The 18,226-nt window shown below is 41.4% G+C and overlaps 1 protein-coding gene across 1 annotated transcript in view; it reads right to left on the minus strand.

The window, feature by feature from the left end:
• Positions 1 to 18,226, minus strand: part of DOCK10 (dedicator of cytokinesis 10) — a 269,566-nt gene that overhangs the window by 150,092 nt on the left and 101,248 nt on the right. Inside the window, 1 exon segment of the mRNA XM_030325753.1 lies at positions 5,089 to 5,208. Coding sequence (XP_030181613.1) covers positions 5,089 to 5,208 — 120 coding nt within the window.

Below are 18,226 nucleotides of genomic sequence, written 5' to 3' on the forward strand. Positions count from 1 at the left end.
GCCAACTGCTTCAACCTCTTTCTTCTCAAATTTCATCTCGCAATGGACTTCTGGTTCCCACAGGTATTCAAAGGATTCCAGTTATGTTTGAAAATAATAACCTACATGTTTCTGAACGATAATTCATGAAATAAATATTCGTTTTCCACCTGCTTTGTGCCAAGGGCTACTCTAGTTGCTGGAAGTCTCCCAGTGATCAAAAAAGACATCCCTGTCCTGCTAGAGGGTACGCCCTAATGGCGAGGAACAATTGACAGAGGAGAGAAAAAAGCAAACTGAAGTCTTTCCAGATGGTGATAAGTGCTATAAAGACAAGCAATCAGAGGTGCCTGGGTGGCTCAGTTCGTCAAGGGTCTGACTTCGGCTCAGGTCATGATCTCACGGTTCGTTGAGTTCGAGCCTCATGGCGGGCTCTGTGCTAACAGCTCAGAGCCTGGAGCCTGCTTGACTATGTGTCTCCCTCTCTCTCTCTGCCCCTCCCTCTACTTGCACCCTGTCTCTCCCTCAAAAATAAAATAAAACATTAAAAAAAAAAAGGCAAGTAATCAGGATGATGTGACAGAGTGACACAGCATGGTTGGGATCATGGATGGTTCTTTGGAGAGGCAGCATCCGAACCGAAGTGAATGAAAAACAGGGACAGGTTGTGCCAAGAGCAGACTTGCCCTGACAGGGGGGATGAGCTTGGCAAGTTCAAGGAGCAGAGAAAATGCTAGGTATCCACGCAGTGACCAAGATAAACAGGACGAGGAGATTAGGGCACAGGGGTCATCAGGCACCAGGTGACGGGGACAGTGGTGAGAAGCTGGTTTGGACTCTGAAGGCTGTGGGAAACCACTGGAAAGTTCGAACCAGGGCTGTGGTATTCACTGTCTGATTTGTATTTCCAAAGCTTCCTTTAGATGAGTGCATAGGAGGAAGCAGGAAGACTGGTTAAAGGCCACTTTTGGGCATCGAGGCAAAAAAGGATGTGATGGTGTGGGCCAGCAACTGAATAGGGAGAAAAACTGCAGGAATCCTGCCTTGGTGAAAAACAATCTCCTTTAAGGTGCATCAAGTAGCAGTTGAAGCCCCTGTTTCTTGAAATTTCTTCACCCTAAGAAGCCAGCATTCTTCATCAACTTTATGTTTCATCCATATTAGGGCGCACCCTCCTTAACTAGACGGATTTGGCTTTTCTTGTCAGCCTCGCTTGTCTGGGAAGTGCTGTTCTATATTCAGCGCCTCGTGGGTGCTGAATAAATATTGATTAAACAAACCAAGTAATGAATCATGTCTGCTGCAAGTGCGGGTGCTTGGTAAGGTGGAAAGACAGAAGCTCGCTGGATTCTCCTGGCCTTAGGGCACAGCTGGGCTCAGGGCATTTGGAGCGGGGGCGGTGGGAAGTTGGGAGCCACCCCACTCCTTCCAGTCTGTCATGCCCGGGCATGGGGGTGGTCACTCTATTGGCCCGTCCCACTGGGTGAGTGGAGACGGTCCACGCTCATCCCGGAGAATCCTTACTCATCGCTAAAGGATGAGCCTGGAAAATGGTACTCCGGCCGGGGACACGGGGGCTTCCTGTCGGCGGGCAACACCCCTGAAATGGGACATGAGCTGTGGATGCAGTGGACGGGGGCAGAGGGCACTGAGAGAAGGGTCTCACTCTACAGAGGGGGAGGTGAGAAACCTCCCAAATGCACACAGTTCTGCGTGTTATGGCAGGGCCGCCCCAACTTTTTCTGTAAAGGGCCAGATAATACATCTTGCAGGGTCCTCTACCTCTGCTGCAATCCTGCCGAGTGTCACAAACGCAGCCACTGACAGTGGGTAAAAGAAGGCGCATCACCGTGCTGTTCAAATACAACTTCACTTACAGGCACCCAAACCTGAATTTCATAGCATTTTCATGGGTTACAAGATATTCTTCTTTTTTTCCTTCAGTGATTTAGCCAGTTCTGTGTAGGAAAAAAAGGTAGGATAAAAAAACAACATAAAAATCATTCTTTGTTCATGGTGGGCCAGACAAAAACAGGCAGCAGGCCACCCATGAGTCATGGCTTGTCAACCCCGACTCTGTAGAGGAGAAAAGAGGGAAGACAATCTATCTGAATTTTGTTCAAAAACTGACAATTGAGGGGCACCTGGGTGGCTCAGGAGGTTGAGCATCTGACTTCGGCTCAGGTCATGATCTCGAGGTTTGTGAGTTCGAGCCCTGCGTCGGACCCTGTGCTGACAGCTCAGAGCCTGGAGCCTCCTTCAGATTCTATGCCTCCCTCTCTCTCTGCCCCTCCTCCACTCTCTCTCTCTCAAAAATAAATAAACATTAAAGAAATTCAAAAACTGACAGTTTTACATGGTAATAATATTCAAAACTCCTTTTGTCAGGTGCTCGATACAAATGACGATTTAACTGTATGATATGACATTTCCTGATCCTACAGACGAGGTGGCATCCAATATCTTTTGAGCACCTGCTAATTAAGAGCTATTCTCTCCCAGCTGGTCTCCCAGCTTCCTCTTCACCCTGTTATTTGTTGTCCACACAGAGGCTGGGTGAGCTTCCAGTAATATACACCAAGTCAGTTTTTCTCCTTCTTTTTATTTATTTATTTTTAAAGATTAATTTATTTTTTAATGTTTATTTTTGAGAGAGAGAGACAGAGAACAGGGAAGGAGCAGAGAGAGAAGGAGGCAGAAAATCTGAAGCAGACCCCAGGCTCTGAGCTGTCAGCACAGAGCCCCACGCGGGGCTCGAACCCACAAACCGCGAGATCATGACCTGAGCGGAAGTCGGATGCATAACCGACTGAGCCACCCAGAAGCCCCAGTTTTTCTCCTTCTTGAAACAGACCCATGACCTGCCACTTGCCACTTGCATTTGGAACAAGACGCAAATGCCTTATCTCGTCCTGGCCTGACCTGGTCTCTGACCACTCTGTCCACAGCTGTCCAGGGCCTTTCTAGCAGCTTCCTTCAGCCTGAGATGCTCCTTTCCTCCTCCGGTTTTAGTGGGGTTGGTCTTCCTTGGGGATTCAGAACTCAGTTCAAATGTCACCTTTTTTTCTATGACATGGCCCTATCTCATTTTCTTCATACACCTGGTCTTCAATCCCAATTATCTTGTTAAACTGTTTACTCATTTCTGCCTGATTCATCTGACCGAAAGGTAATCCCCACTAAAACCAGGCAATTTCTGTCCAATCGCTGCTGCTTTGCCATTGTGGCATTAATGCTTAACAGTCAGTATTATATACTATTATTACATATTACATATTTGGTGAATGAATAAAGGAAGGAAATGGTCTGAGGGGTGAGAGAATGTTATGTTTAGGATTGTGCTGGTATTCTACTATGAAGGTGCCCATGATGACAGCGTTAGGGATTGGGTGGGGGAGGAAGAGTACGAACTTTAGATGAGCAAGGCCCAGATTTTGGAAAGGCCCTTGGGAAATGTTAAGGTGTTTGCCCTTTGTTTTGAAGGCAATGGGGGTGGCCACAGAAAGCTTTTAAGCAAGCATAGGATGAAAGAATTCAGTGTATTTACTAGAACACTCACCTCTGGAAAAATAAAGAAGTATGTAAGCTATCATGTGCTTGGTTTACACCATTAAGGATGGCAAAGGTCCTAGAGTAGTAATCAGCCAATCTTTAACTTAAACAAGAGTGGAAAGATGCCAAGAAATGCATTCAAATTCAGTGCAAATGTCACAACCCCTCCTCTACTGCCTCCTTGAGCCGGGGACATGTGAGGTGGCTTTTCCCATCTTTCTGAATGCCAGAGCTAGAATGCAAAGGTCTCCAAGTTTCAAGGATTTTCGTGTTGACAGAGTCTGTTCATAAAAGTTTACCTTCAGTATGAAAGACAGTGAGGGTGTGAAATTAAAAAAAAAAACAAAAAACAAAAAACATAACATGGCTCAGCTTGGTGATTGCAGTTCAAGCCGCGGTGGCCTGGTCCAACCACGGAAGTGACATTTCTCTGCCCGAGATAAGGCTGTCTTAAAGTATGTCAAACAGTAAATCAGGAGCCCTTTAAAAATTGGAAAAAGCAAATCAAAAGAGTTTCTTGTTTCCTATCTACAAATCTGTCTCCTTTCTTCCATCACTCTTTGTACTTGGAACAGAAAATTGTTAACTTCCTTTCTTACGAATCCATGGAGGAAGGTGGAAATAACTGACCTTTAGAAACCAGACGCCAGATCTGCCCCAAAGTTAAGAGAGGGGACAGAAGTGTGAGGCTGGCTGAGGCAGGGTGAGCATGAGACCCAAGCCACTCAACACAAGTTTCCATGGACAGTGGCTACTTCACAAGATGACCCTGAAGCTGCCTTTTCATCGGCTTCAAGATGTTCATTTGTGATGTCTCCGGCTACCCTTCTTCTAGGAAGAAGGTTACCATCTGCCCGCTGAGATCTCTGCTTACACCGATATTTACTAACAATTTAAAAATGTTTAAGAGGACCACAGATAGAGTGCCAAAGACACACGGGTGCTCATCAGCCGTCATTTTACTGTGTTTGTGTCTGATTCCTAGGTGGACTGCCTTTTTATTCATTCTCTCTCCCACCTTCAGGAGCATTCCATGTGCCACTGGGCATTGTCCTCAGATCCTAAATCTTTCCATGAACATGCGCTTGCCTACCTTTCTCTGCACACAAGGCTCAACGTTTCCTTACAAAAGGACAGCCAAGATGAAGGGTGATTTTTAAGAACTGCAAGTTTTGTGCCGAGAAGATTCCTGCCTCTGCCGTTGGTTGGTTTCAGTTGCTCGGAAGCTTTCGGTCAGAAAGGGGGGAAGGAGGGGGAAGTGCTCTCTGAGGCCAGGTAAGGTAGCAGCTAGAAACCCAGACATTGTCAGGGATACTGGTACCACCTGTACCAGGAGATGCATTCTGTGCATCTCCTGTCTCAAAAGGCCACCGTGGTACCACCTCTCTCATCGATGTGGCTTCCCACTGCAGTGACTGTGACGTAGGATAGCCACAGGAAAAAGTGCTCTGCACCTTGAATCTATAAGGGAGGACAGTGACCCAGCTTGGGATGGTCTTCGATCATCCTGTGGGCCCCCCACCCCGAACTTAGATGGCTTGAAAAGATAACGCTTACTGAAAAGTCGTCACTGGGGAAGAACAGGAGATCTCGAAGGGGATCATTCCGATAGGTCTTTTCAAGTTCTTCGATGATGGTTTCATAATCCAAAGGCTCGAGAAGTCTGGGCTTTTCCTGCTTTGGAAAAGGAAAATAGGGTATTAACCACGGACACACATAATCTTGCTTGTTCTCAGTGCCCGGTTGGATTTCAGTTCTTAGTATTACCAAGGTTTTGACATCATGCAGTCCTTCCAATGGAGTCACAGGGACCCCAAGCATTTAGGGCAAAGCCACATGACTATCATTTCCAGATCTGAAATAATATGAGAAGACCCTTCAATACTTGACGTCTTGCTCAGTAACTCAAGCTGTTCGCACGGAGCCCCCAAAGCTCTCTGGAGTCAGCCAAACACATCCACTGAATTATGTAAATTTTCTCTTTGTCTATTTGAAGAAAGGTCCTCCGCCTACTTGCTACAGTATTATGATCATCATCTGTTTTGCTGAATTAGATCCTTCCTTGTGAGGCTTACCTGGCTCTATTTTAAAATGTTGGCTCCCTATTAGCAAGCAAAGTATCATGGACTGTCTTCGTTGTTACTGAGGCCTGGATCCTGTGTCAGGATTAATTGCTTGGCTCGGAGCCTCTTTGCCACAACAGAGAGAAGCTGGGTGATTCTCTAACAGAACTGAGCAACACAAGTATTAAGGGCGCAGTGTGGTGGAAGTGGAGAAGAGTCTGGAAAAACAGCCAGATAATTGCACCACATTAAAATGCTGAAACCGGGAGGAAAGACACCTCCTTCAAAGAAACTGCCGATTCCACCAAGTGACCAACACCAGTGGGGGAAGGCGTGGCTATTTTGTTACAGGGTTGACGTGTTTACTCCAAAACCGTGAGAAAAATAGGTCCCCAAATAAAGAATAAAACATGATAAAGCAGAAAACCAAAGACACAGTCTTGAGTTCCCTAGCTCTTCAATGAAATATTTATGCAACTTAAATGAAAAAGGATGACCTTTGGGATTATTTAGGGGGCTCTTGGAAGCTGGAGGGGTCACCGTGAAATCTAGATACTAAAGGGAATGTCATAAATGGAGAACAGTTTTTTCCCTCTATCATGTCAATGACATCGACAGTTTCCTGCCAACCTTACCCCTTCCCAGTCTGCAAAGCACAAAGATTTAGCTTTGATTTCTAAGGCCTTCTTTGGAAGATCTCCGCTGGTAAGGCCCTAGAAACTTCCATCAACATTTTAGTCATTGCTAATTGGCTCCTCAAAATAGCAGTGTTTTTTCCAAATAGAAACAAAACCAAAACAAGATGTGACCCAGTGGGCCACCAACAAGGATTTCCGTGTACTTCCTGCATTAAAACAAAATGAAAGAAACCCATTTTACAGATGCTTAAGTAAACTGAGGATGATGCAAGGTGAATATTCTCTCTGGAAGGGTCTTCAAGTAAGATCACCAGATTTAGCAAATAAAAACACAGGACTCCCTGTAATATTTGGAGAAAAGATGGTTAGTCATCTGACACAACCTCTTTAGTGAAAGACCTGTGTGAAATGTTCACTGTTTTGAAGCAGAAGACACAGAGACGTTATGGGGTGATTTGGGTAATTAAAAAAAAACCCAAAGAACCCCAAAAAGCTCCTTCTAGAATTTCTGCCTTTTGACATGATTATTCTATGTAGACTTATTTTAAGTTCCATCTCCCTAGTTTCCCAGGCCAAGGTTAAGCCCAAGAATCACAAATGGATAGCTCAAGAGGCACATGCTGGCTCCAGATGTTAGATCTGGCCTTATTTTAGTTTATTTTTAGTTGGCTTCGAACGTCTTCAAGTAGCCGCAATTCACTCCAGTTCAGCTAGAGACCTCAGTGCTCCTCACCTATTACCTCTTACCCTGTAATGTCACACTTTGCATTACCAACTGCTCCCTCAGGCCTTCAAGTCTGAGACACATGGCTGATTTGGGAACCTCTTTTTTTTTCTCCTTCTTTTAATATTGTGTTTATGCATGAAATGTGTAGCAAGTGAACCACCGATTTGGTTGGTTATGTCCCCTTCCGTCACTGGATCTCCAGCTTAAGCGTGCTGACGCCTTTCAGTGCTCATATACCAACAGCCTGTGATGTGGCTACTAGTACTTTCTCTCTGCTCCCGTTCCTCACATAGACATGAACAAGACTGTGAGAGTGTGGCTTTGTGCGTGTTGCAATTTATGGGTTTAAAAGCAAATGGCATAAGATGTTTTCGGAGGCTTTTACAGTCCTGTTCTCACCATCCTTTTAATTTTATCTCCCTTAGTTGCAAACTTGAGCATTAATAAACAAGCTGGAGACAAGAAGACCATCAAAGAAGATGTCTCCCTAGGGGCCCACACTCCACCTAGAATTAGCCCCACCTAAATGAGTACAATGGGAAAATCAGAGCTCACAAGTCACAGGGTATTAATAAAACCATAGAAAGACGAAATCCCAAACTTCCCTTGAGGTACCCAATAAAAGGCGTAGCCTGCAAACATCTGTTGGCAGGTATATTTTTATTAATGCATTTCAGGCTATGGTATGTCAGCCAATCAATGAATGACATTTATCAAGCCTTTCCTGTTGAAATGTTGCACTGAAGTTATTTTGAGGTTATTTGGGGGCTGCGAAACCCAACAGAGCTGCTTCAAATAATGCATTCCCTTTGTTACTTCCGGGGGATATATCAGGAAAGCTCTGTCTTTCCAGGGAAAGTGTCAGTCAATGGGCAGCATTCGAGACATCCAGTGTTTCTTAATTTTGTGGATATGAGGTCTAAAAATGAAAATAACAATGATATATTCCGTAGCACCTAGGGCTTGGGATTTGCTGACGCTTGGCATGAATGCTTTACGCATCTGCGATGGTCAGGATCCAGGTCATGGGACCACAGTTTTCTCTGGAGCAAGACAGCTGTCTGTTCAGTGTTATGGTCAAAGAGACAGATGTATTTGAGGACGGTGGAATCAGTTAATTTCTCACTACTGCTCCTTGCAGAGACGTTGAGTGCAAATGAGAACTGAGTAGCATTGATTTATAGCTTTAGAACAGTTGGGTTGTCCCTCCTGAATTTAATGTGCCTCCTTCTTTTGGAAACACACCAACTGGGCTAAGGCATGTGCCAAGATTGCCCTGAATTGGATTGGATTTTTATAGTGCTTTTTACTCTTACTCTCTCTCAAATGACTAATGAATTTCATTAGCTGTTCTACAATCGCTCCAGGCATGGGAAAAGGCACCCATCAGTATCTGTTATTATGCAACAGGGCTGGTGTTATGCCACAGTGGTAATAGGCCCTGTTCTTCTCCTACGTATTGAGAGATTTGTTTGATCTACTTCCCCAAATCCACAGCTCGCCTCCAATTCAACTTCACTGCAGAAGAACGGGCTCCTGTCGCAAACACAAATGCTCTCTTTTCCTCTTCTTATTCCACCAGTTCTCATGGAATGCCAACACGGTATCTAAGCCTTGGAGTTGGTAAACCTGCCATCTTAGTAATAGCCAAGGCTGTCAAGAGCCGTTTAATTTGCTTGGAAAGCAGACTGGCCGTGCCTTAGTTAAAGATGCAAATTTCAAGAGCACAGTACACTGTTGCAAGGATCTGAATTAATTTTGTAATTATAATTCAAAATTACATGGGCGAAGAATGACACCGAAGACCTAAGCATTTGAAGCATGCAACAATGAAAAGTTAAATGACTAAGTTACCAACCTAGCCTTTTCTCCAGAAGTACAATCTAACTAAGAAACAACCTAGACTAGCCAGCCTTGTTTTACAGAGTCCAAAGCAAAAGGTAGAGTGTGATTACAGGTGTTCTATGCTGAGATGAGCAGAGAGGGTAACATGCACTCTGGAGCCAGAATTCCTGGGGTTCTGTCTGGAATTCTGCTTATGGGTATGCAATGTCGGGCATGTTAATTACAATCTCTGTGCTGTGCAGTGAAGGAAACAATCCGTAAAACTACAAGGCAACTGGCAGTATGGGAGAAGATATTTTCATATGACATATCAGATAAAGGGTTAGTCTCCAAAATCTATAAAGAACTTACCAAACTCAACACCCCAAAACCAAATAATCCAGTGAAGAAATGGGCAAAAGACACGAATAGACATTTTTCCAAAGAAGACAACCAGATGGCTAACAGACATTTGAACAGATGCTCAACATCACTCATCATGAGGGAAATAGAAATCAAAACCAGGATGAGTTACCACCTCACACCTGTCAGAATGGCTAAAATTAACAACCCAGGAGACAATGGATGTTGGTGAGGATGTGGAGAAAGGGGAACCCTGTACACTGCTGGTGGGAATGCAAACTGGTGCAGCCACTCTGGAAAACAGTGTGGAGGTACCTCAAAAAACTAAAAATAGAACTCCCCTGTGACCCAGTAATTGCACTACTAGGTATTTATCCAAAGGATACAAAAATGCTGATTCGAAGGGGCACATGCACCCCAAAGTTTATAGCAGCACTGTCGACAATAGCCAAATTATGGAAAGAGTCCAGATGTCCATCAACTGATGAATGGATAAAGAAAATATGGTACACACACACACACACACACACACACACACAGTGGAGTACGACTAGGCAATCAAAAAGAACAAAATCTTGCCATTTGCAACAATGTGGGTAGAACTAGAGTGTATTATACTAAGTGAAATGAGTCAGTCAGAGAAACAAATATCATATGATTTCACTCATATGTGGAATTTAAGAAACAAAACAAATGAACACAGGGGAAGGGAAGGAAAAATAAGATAAAAACAAAGGGAGGCAAACCATAAGAGACTCTTAAGTACAGAGCAAACTGAGGGCTACTGGAGGGATGTTGGGTGGGGCGATGGGCTAAATGGGTGATGGGCATTAGGGAGGGCACTTGGGATAAGCACTGGGAGTTATATGAGTCATGACTCATTATTACACTATATGTTAACTAACTTGGATTTAAAAAAAAAGAATCTCTGTACCTTAGTTTATAAACTGCAAAATGGATATCTTAGTAGGAACTACACTGTAGGATTAAATGAGGTAATATAGTTATGCTTTTAGAATAGCACCACACCCACAGTACTAATTACATAAGTGTGAAGTAGATAAAGTCTGTGAGTTTACATTTTCACTAGTCATGAATTTAAAGCACTTGCCTTGTAAATTGAATGTGTACAGAGAGCAAATAGGAGGCATTCAGTAAATATCTGTTGAGTAAATAAGTTTATATCTTTTCACCCAGGAATTTCTGTTTTTGAGACTATGTTTTTAAGAAATAACTCCACATATAAGCCAAGATTTATAAAACGGTGTCTTTGCAATATTATCTTCGTAACAGCATAGAAAATATATTCACCTTAATCCAGGAGGGATAAGAAAGGAAGGCAGGATGATGGAGGCTATATCCCCAAAGTGAAGACACTGGAGCTGCTGCTCAGAAACAACGATTGATATTTTTCAGACTTGTGTGCAGTGGAGAGAGGCTTACTGCTCTAATGGGCTTGGGGAAGGACACTGGAAATAGGATGTGGGTTAAAACACACTAATGAATGATTGTGCAATATCTGCCACGGTTTCCTCCTTGTAACTCTTCAATTCTTCAGTAAGGATAGTAACAATGTTTTGCATATGATTGGCTTTTGCCGGGGGTGGGGGGTGGTGGTGGGGAATAGGAAGGTGGGGTCCGTGATCAAGATGTCCAAGATGACGAGATTTGCTGCAAAAGGAGAGACGATTGTTCAAGATGCATGCATATTACAATACGAAAGTTTGAATCCAAAATATTTAGACCTCTAAGGGATAGTAAGGCCTGAAGGACAAGGCCAGCTAAAAATGGGTGATGGGTATTGAGGAGGGCACCTTTTGGGATGAGCACTGGGTGTTGTATGGAAACCAATTTGACAATAAATTTCATATATTGAAAAAAAAATAAACATTTAGAAAATAAATAAATAAAAATGGGAAACAGTAAATCATTGAGGATAAGGAGTTATAATGAAATTATGGCACATCCATTCTAGGAAACAATACATGCTCATTTCAACTGAGTTTTTGGAAGTTTGTAATAACAAGCAAAATCGCTTATGTATTATTGTTAAATAAAAATGAGAATAAATATTGCACACCAGAATTTAAATGTATTAATTATTGTTTATTTTATTATTTTTTTTCAAAAGTGCTTAAATGGTCTATTCTAAGTGCTTTGAAGATACAATCTTAAATTTTGTTTCCCTCATTCATTTTATTTTTCATGGAATTCTGCCTGTTTCTTTTTTTCTTTTTAATTTTTGTTTCAATTCTAGGTAGTTAACATACAGAGCAGTATTGGTTTCAAGAGTAGAGAGGAATTAAATTTAAACTTAATTTTAATCTGCATAAGATCTAAAAAATTTAAAGAAAGCAGATTAGAGATACAGATCTATATATGATCAGTTATTATATTGGGATGGGTTATGACATTTGGGTATTTGCTATTTTGATTTCTCACATTTTCCAAATTTTCTACAATGAACGTGTATTTCTTTCATCATGGTGAAAAAATGAACTTGGTCTTTCAAAGCTACTATGCCTTCATGGAAACACTGGGGAATTGTTTGATTTTAAAACTGTTTACCCTTTGAAGACATACCAGAGAGAAAACCTCAAAAATCGTAGCAGGAACTTTGCATGGAGGTTCAACCAGTAACAGCCTCAAGTAACTAAAAAAAAAAGACATATAAAAACACTGGGGAAAGAGGACTGTGGAAAATACTTACAGATTATGTATGTGGTCCTAGAATCTACCATCAGCAAAAAAGGAGAACAATTAGCAATGTATTAATGAAAAGTATTTTGAGCTCTGGAGGGAACCACAGACATCTGTTAAGTTCCTTAAACACCTCTGTGCATTGGTCGTTATGGCAAATGATGAGAAGTCAGAATCTGTAGTTGGAGGGCCACAGGCTTTTTTCTACCAGCTGTGCAACTGGGACAAGGTACTTACGTTGAGACTGAGTGAGGCTGATTTAAAGGAGTCAAAGGGCGACTTCCTGCTTACAGCAGTGTTATTATAAGGATCAAGGACATGAAGTATGAGAGGGTATTAAGCCAACGACCGAATGCCAGACAAATATAGATCTGTCTTTGAAAAGCACTGAAATTACCCTACATGTTTTACCCAAAAGCATATACCAAAACCAAGTCAATCCAACCAATCAATTAAATCCATTACACTAAATTCCTCATGTACCCAGAAACTATGGTACATGCTTCTGTATTTATTATCTAAATTTCCTTAAAAAAAAAAAAAACTTAATAGCTAGCTATTCTGTGGAAGCAAAAGAACGAATAACATAAGGAAAACACTGACATCTTTTTTAAAAAGGGCAGCATCTACACTGTGAATTGCCCGAATCAAGTCAGGCTGCTGTACCCTGCAAAGAAAAAAGGAAGGAAATCTACCTAATCGAGTACGTCAGCAAATGAAAGTGACTAAGAAATTCTGCCTCAAATTCTACCTTGAGAAACAGCCTAGAAAACATTTTTATGTATTTATACTTCTGAATTAAAAAAAAAAAAGATTAAATTTAAGATTACTTTAGTATTAAACTCATACCTAGAGACAATCAAGTTGGAGATATAGGATGTCTTTCTGTAGGTCTCACCTACATTCATGCAGGTCAAGTTTATCAGTACTGGAAGTAAACAAGATCGCTAAGACCTAATCAGGGAAAGTGGTTAATGGGATTTAGGATCCTTCATTTTGGGAGGTCACAGATTTGTGTTCTAAATTTCAAGTGTAATTAGGGAGCCAAGACTTGCTACTCACCGTTGAGGTCACTCTAGTTTGTTGATCTGAACTAGTTTCCCGTGGTTCTCCTTTTCAGAAAAATCTGATCTTTCCAGGAAACATTATTATGAAAAAAAGATTTTCCCCCTACCTTGGAGAACCTTTATAATCTTTCTGTGACACACTTGCCCTCCGTGATGCTAGTTGGGACTTTCTTAATCTTCCCCAATCAGCCTTGTCCTTGCCAGATATCTGAACATTTATTCTAATTTGAATATTCATACCAGAATTAATTGATAGCTGAGTGTCTTCTTCACCTTACAAAACCATTCATTTTGGCTAATGATCCAGGAAAACAAACAAATAAAAATTGATATTTACTTCAGGACCAATATAGTAGGCATGAGATGCCAATTATTTAAACATCCTCTTCACATCTTGGCATACAGACAAACAAATAACTGACATTGAGGATCCACAGGGTTTTTAAAGAAACCCTAAAAAGAATTCCAATCTCAAGATCTCCAAGACAAATTAGAAGCAACACAGCTGTTAACTAATTTAAGCATTATCCAGATAACTGATTAAATTTCTTAGAGGAAATAAAAATACAAATGACACATGGATTCTTTAGACCTTAACTTAATCCAGGACCCTTTGGCCTTCGTACAACTGGAATGGAACCAACTTCCACACTATTTGTGTTTAAAATAAATGACAGAATTGAAAAGAACCCATACAGCTGTATCCATGGCCACAGCTGTCAGCCTGTGGTCGTGTGACAGATTTAATTCAGCCTTTCATCAAAGGGAGTTTCAGTGGACAACCTCTCAAATGTTTGAGCTTCAGAAAACAAGACTAGCTTTTCTTACCAAAAAGGAAATGATTAAGTAAGGAATAAGCCATCTTATGCTGACCCTTTAACCTCCGCTCTGCCTTGAAGTACACAGTTTCATGAGAATGGAAAAACACTAGCTAAATCAAAGTTAAGAATTGTACAGCTGGGCAAGCTCAGATTAAGCTGAATTTGGAAATGGTTCCCTTGGTAACAAAAACGGACACAGATCTCAGAAGAAATCAACCAGTAGTAACTCTTTAAATGTCTCGGTCCATTTTAGTGAAACGAAGCAGGTTAAAGTTGGTAAATTATAAAGTCCTTTGCAAATATAAAGGAAGGTAAGTCATCATATTTAACAGAAACATCACAGTTCGAAAAATCAGAATATTCCATTTTGTTAACTCTTAATGTTATTAGGAAAACCGAGGACACAAATGAGATTTATAGGAACTATGATTTAAGGTGTACTTTCAAACTGAAACCAGACCTTTACAGGCTTATTTTCTTTTTAAGGAAATTTGACCAGATATACCTCTTAGCAGCACATCAAAATTCACACAGCTTTGTATAACAAATGATAATAAAAAAATAAGAGTGTTTGCTTCTCCATCTAACACGGGGGCTTGTAAAGAAGTAGAAAAGATCCAAAAAGATCTAAATCAAATTTAATTACATGTCTCATTTAGTTTTCTAGAAACACTTGAAAGATAATAAATATGATTAAAAATACATCACAACCCAATTACAAGTCTGCCTGATACCAGAGAAATTAATGCCTTAGAGCCAACTGCTGGGAATTTTAGATTAATTCACGTGAAATCTGTCATGAAGGCTTCCACTGGCTTAAACTCTGACACTATTCTAGAACGTTAACAGCCACACAAATGAACTTTTGGCTTGAGTACGAGGAGTGTGTGTGTGTGTGTGTGTGTGTGTGTGTGTGTGTGCATATATACATAAACACATACATGCCACACACACATACAAGAATGTAAATGGTTTTGTCAACAACATGCATCTTATATTTTCAATAGATCTCTCCAATAATGACAGTCAGCTCCTTCTTTTATTTCTTTCCTTACTTTTGGCTACTTGAGATTGAATATGCATCGTGGGCATTTGTTGTTTTTTGGCCCAGACGACACCTGCCCTGATTTCTTTTTTGTACTAGCATTTTATTTCCCTCTGTGGACTTCTCTCCCCACCCCTATTAGGAACAGTCTTGGTGAGTCTCAATGTTTGGAACTGAAGGTCAGTCGTGTGGGATCCTGGCATCTCTCCACTCAAGATTCAGAGTTCTAGAGGGAAGTGCTGAATGGGCCTCGCTAGGGTCATATGCCCTATCACCCGGGACCGTGAGAGTATTTAACACTTTCTCTCACTGAACATCCCTATAAAGCCTAGAAGAGATCATCACTGCTTTTTTGAACAGATGCAGAAACTTGGATTCTGAGGACTTGGGTCAGCAGGCTGACTGATGAACTGGAATTGCAACCCAGCTCAGAGTCAAAACCTATGGTTCTCTCTACGCCACCAGTCACAGTGCTGCAGGAAGAGGAAACACAATAGCTTCCCCCTCTGCCCCCCCTCTCTCGGAGGGAGGCTGCTGAAATACAGCTATAGTTTTGAGTATGATTCCTGCTCCCTTTGTGAGCTGCGACAAGGTGAAGTCACTGGGCACCTTAGGGAAGAGGACAGAAAAATATTTACAAGAGGGTAAGGAGGATGGAGAATAGGAAATGAAAGGCATATTAAGGCAGTGTATAGAGAATGCTAGCTAATATTTGTGTCACAAATCCAACGGAAATTGCCACTAATTGAGAGAATCTCCAGATTCCAAAAGTTTTGGGCCACAACCACCATCTGGGGAATAAAAAGATCTGTTGGGATCATGGCGCTACTTTCTGCCCATTGTGCCCTACTCCCTCCCGGAAAAATGGTCCACCTCCTGCTCAGAGGTAATAAAGGGTGTCATCATGGAATTGACTCTGCCAGGTTGGCATCTCTTCTCTACTTGGTCTCTTCCCCTTCTCTTGACAGTCAGTCTTGAGGAAACTAAGCTCATTCTTGCTTAAGTGGAAGGTACCTTTCCTGAGTCCTTTTGGAAGCGTCTTCTCTGCAGCTACCTGGCTACGTACACCCTGTTGCTACAGCCACACTCAGAGTCCCCTGCCTAGACTGTTGGGTTAAATCAAGTTTCAATTTATACTTCTCTATTTCCATGGCCTGGATTGAATTCAGATCCCCCCACCCATTACTCCAGCTTTTTTGCTTTCTTCAACCATCCATTTATAGCTCTTAGCCCTACTTTCCATTGTTTGAACCCGGATTCAGTCCTATTTCATTGTTTGTTACCCTCGCGCATAATCCTGGGACCCTTGCCTGTGCTTCCTTTCAGCTAATTGGCTCATTATGAAATAGCTCAAACAGGTAATTGTGAATGTCTGTATGGAACAAGGAGTAGCAGTAAGAAGGAGGTACAGATGACCAGGGAGAAAGGCTGTTCACATAAACATGGAAAAATAGATTAAAAATGCACTTAAAAGACTATATATATAGCACAATACATTATATAAAAATGATGTATGTGAGAGATATGTTAAAGATGTTCAGATTAGATTATCTTTCTACAGCTTTCAATTTTTTAAATATTTGTTTATTTTTGAGAGAGAGAGAGAGACAGAGAGAGAGAGAGAGAGAGAAACATGAGCAGGGGAGGAGCAGAGAGAGGGAGACAGAATCCGAAACAGGCTCCAAGCTCTGAGCTGTCAACACAGAGCCCAAAGCAGGGCTAGAACTCATGAACCACAAGATCATGATCATGACCTGAGCTGAAGTCAGACGCTTAACCGACTGAGCCACCCAGGTGCCCCAACAGTTTTCAATTTTTTATTGAAGTGCTAATAGGCTATTATGAAAGAGGAGAGCAAGGATTTTCATGTGTATCCAAAGTTCTCCAAATAGTCTCAAATCCTGTCGATTCATGACCCACAAACCAGTAATAACTTAAAAATAACAACACACATTTATTTAAATGAATTTTTCATTTTTTTTCCTGACTTTGCAGATGATTGATATACTAATTCAACTTAATCGTGTATTTAATCTTTCCAAATTAGGACATGCGATTTAGGGAGGAAGTGATCTTTTTATTGACTTCCGATGTACCAGAGATCACATCGAATGATTTGGTTAAAAAAATAAATAAATAAAAATAGAAAGCCAGTTTTAAAAAAACATCTACAGAGTACCATACACACTAGAAAAATCAACAGAAGTAGCTCTACTTGACAATCTAACAAAGAGGTTTCATTTTCCTTGAACTTCTCTCATAATGCAGTTGCTCTCATACAGTATATTGACTGTGACAAGTGGATTAAAATATGTGACGCCATCTCTTAGTCAGTTCACTTGAAAACAGGATTAATGAGGGAAACTTCCAAAACAATTAAAAATTCCAACAGAGTTAGATAAACAGCTTCAAACATCATCTGAAGAAAACAAAATAAACACAACTGTCGGTCTGTGTCCTGAGAGTACCAAGTCTGGGTTGTACGCGTTTTAGGAAGTCACAGTGTTCTGGTGAAGTATTCTAGATTACTGTGAAATGAAACCATTTCTAAATCTGCCTTAGAGCAGGAAAAGGTTTGTGGCATTCGAAATCTACATGACCATTATAAAAACAGATAACCTATCAAAATTATCCAGAGCAGTCATTATTTCTCCTTTCACTACAATATGAGTATATACAAAAAATTCAAAAGAATTTTTTTTTTTTTAATTCTCTGAGATAACCTCAGGCCATGTCTTCACGTGTTGGGCCTTTTGTCACTTGAATTGCTTCTTCCTTATCACCTATCAAAACTGTCTCTGAAGCTTGTCTAGAGATACTGGTTTAGCTTCTAGAAAGCTTAGATAATCATGCTGTGGAAAGTCCAATGTGGCTTTGTGTGCATTAGTGCACGGGTGGGGAAAAAAAACACAAGACGTTTCTAAGGCAGGGTCCACCAACGCATAGAGCGATCTGGGACCCCTGAATGCCCATCTTGTCTACTGAGTGACTCTGTCACCTTTCACCTTTGTGCAAGGCTCCCAGGAGGAAGGAGTCACCTATATAGTCCAGTGGCTTCAAGACACAGTCACTGAAAAGGCATTCTCACTACGATTATAATCCCTCTTCCCTTGCCCTTGGAAATGGAAGTACTTTACTTGGTTTTCTTAATACGACAGACGTGACGCGGTTACTCCCCACTTTTGACGGTGTTCACATCAAGTTCCGGAGGCACATGGTCAAACTGAAATCCAATAAGCAATCTTACGATAGACAGGTATTGTGATGAACATCTTGGGGCAGAGTAAACCTAGGTTCAGAGTAATTTCTGTAATCTACTCAAGGTCCTACGGAGAGTAGGTGAGACGGTCGGACAGAATGACCCCCTATCTAATCACGTGCTTCACTTCTTTGGATTCTTTTTTCCAAAAATAAAAAACCACATCTGGGAATGAGACTTTAAGGATG

The sequence above is a fragment of the Lynx canadensis genome, chromosome C1 (assembly GCF_007474595.2).
Source record: "Lynx canadensis isolate LIC74 chromosome C1, mLynCan4.pri.v2, whole genome shotgun sequence".
NCBI classification, from domain to species: domain Eukaryota; kingdom Metazoa; phylum Chordata; class Mammalia; order Carnivora; family Felidae; genus Lynx; species Lynx canadensis.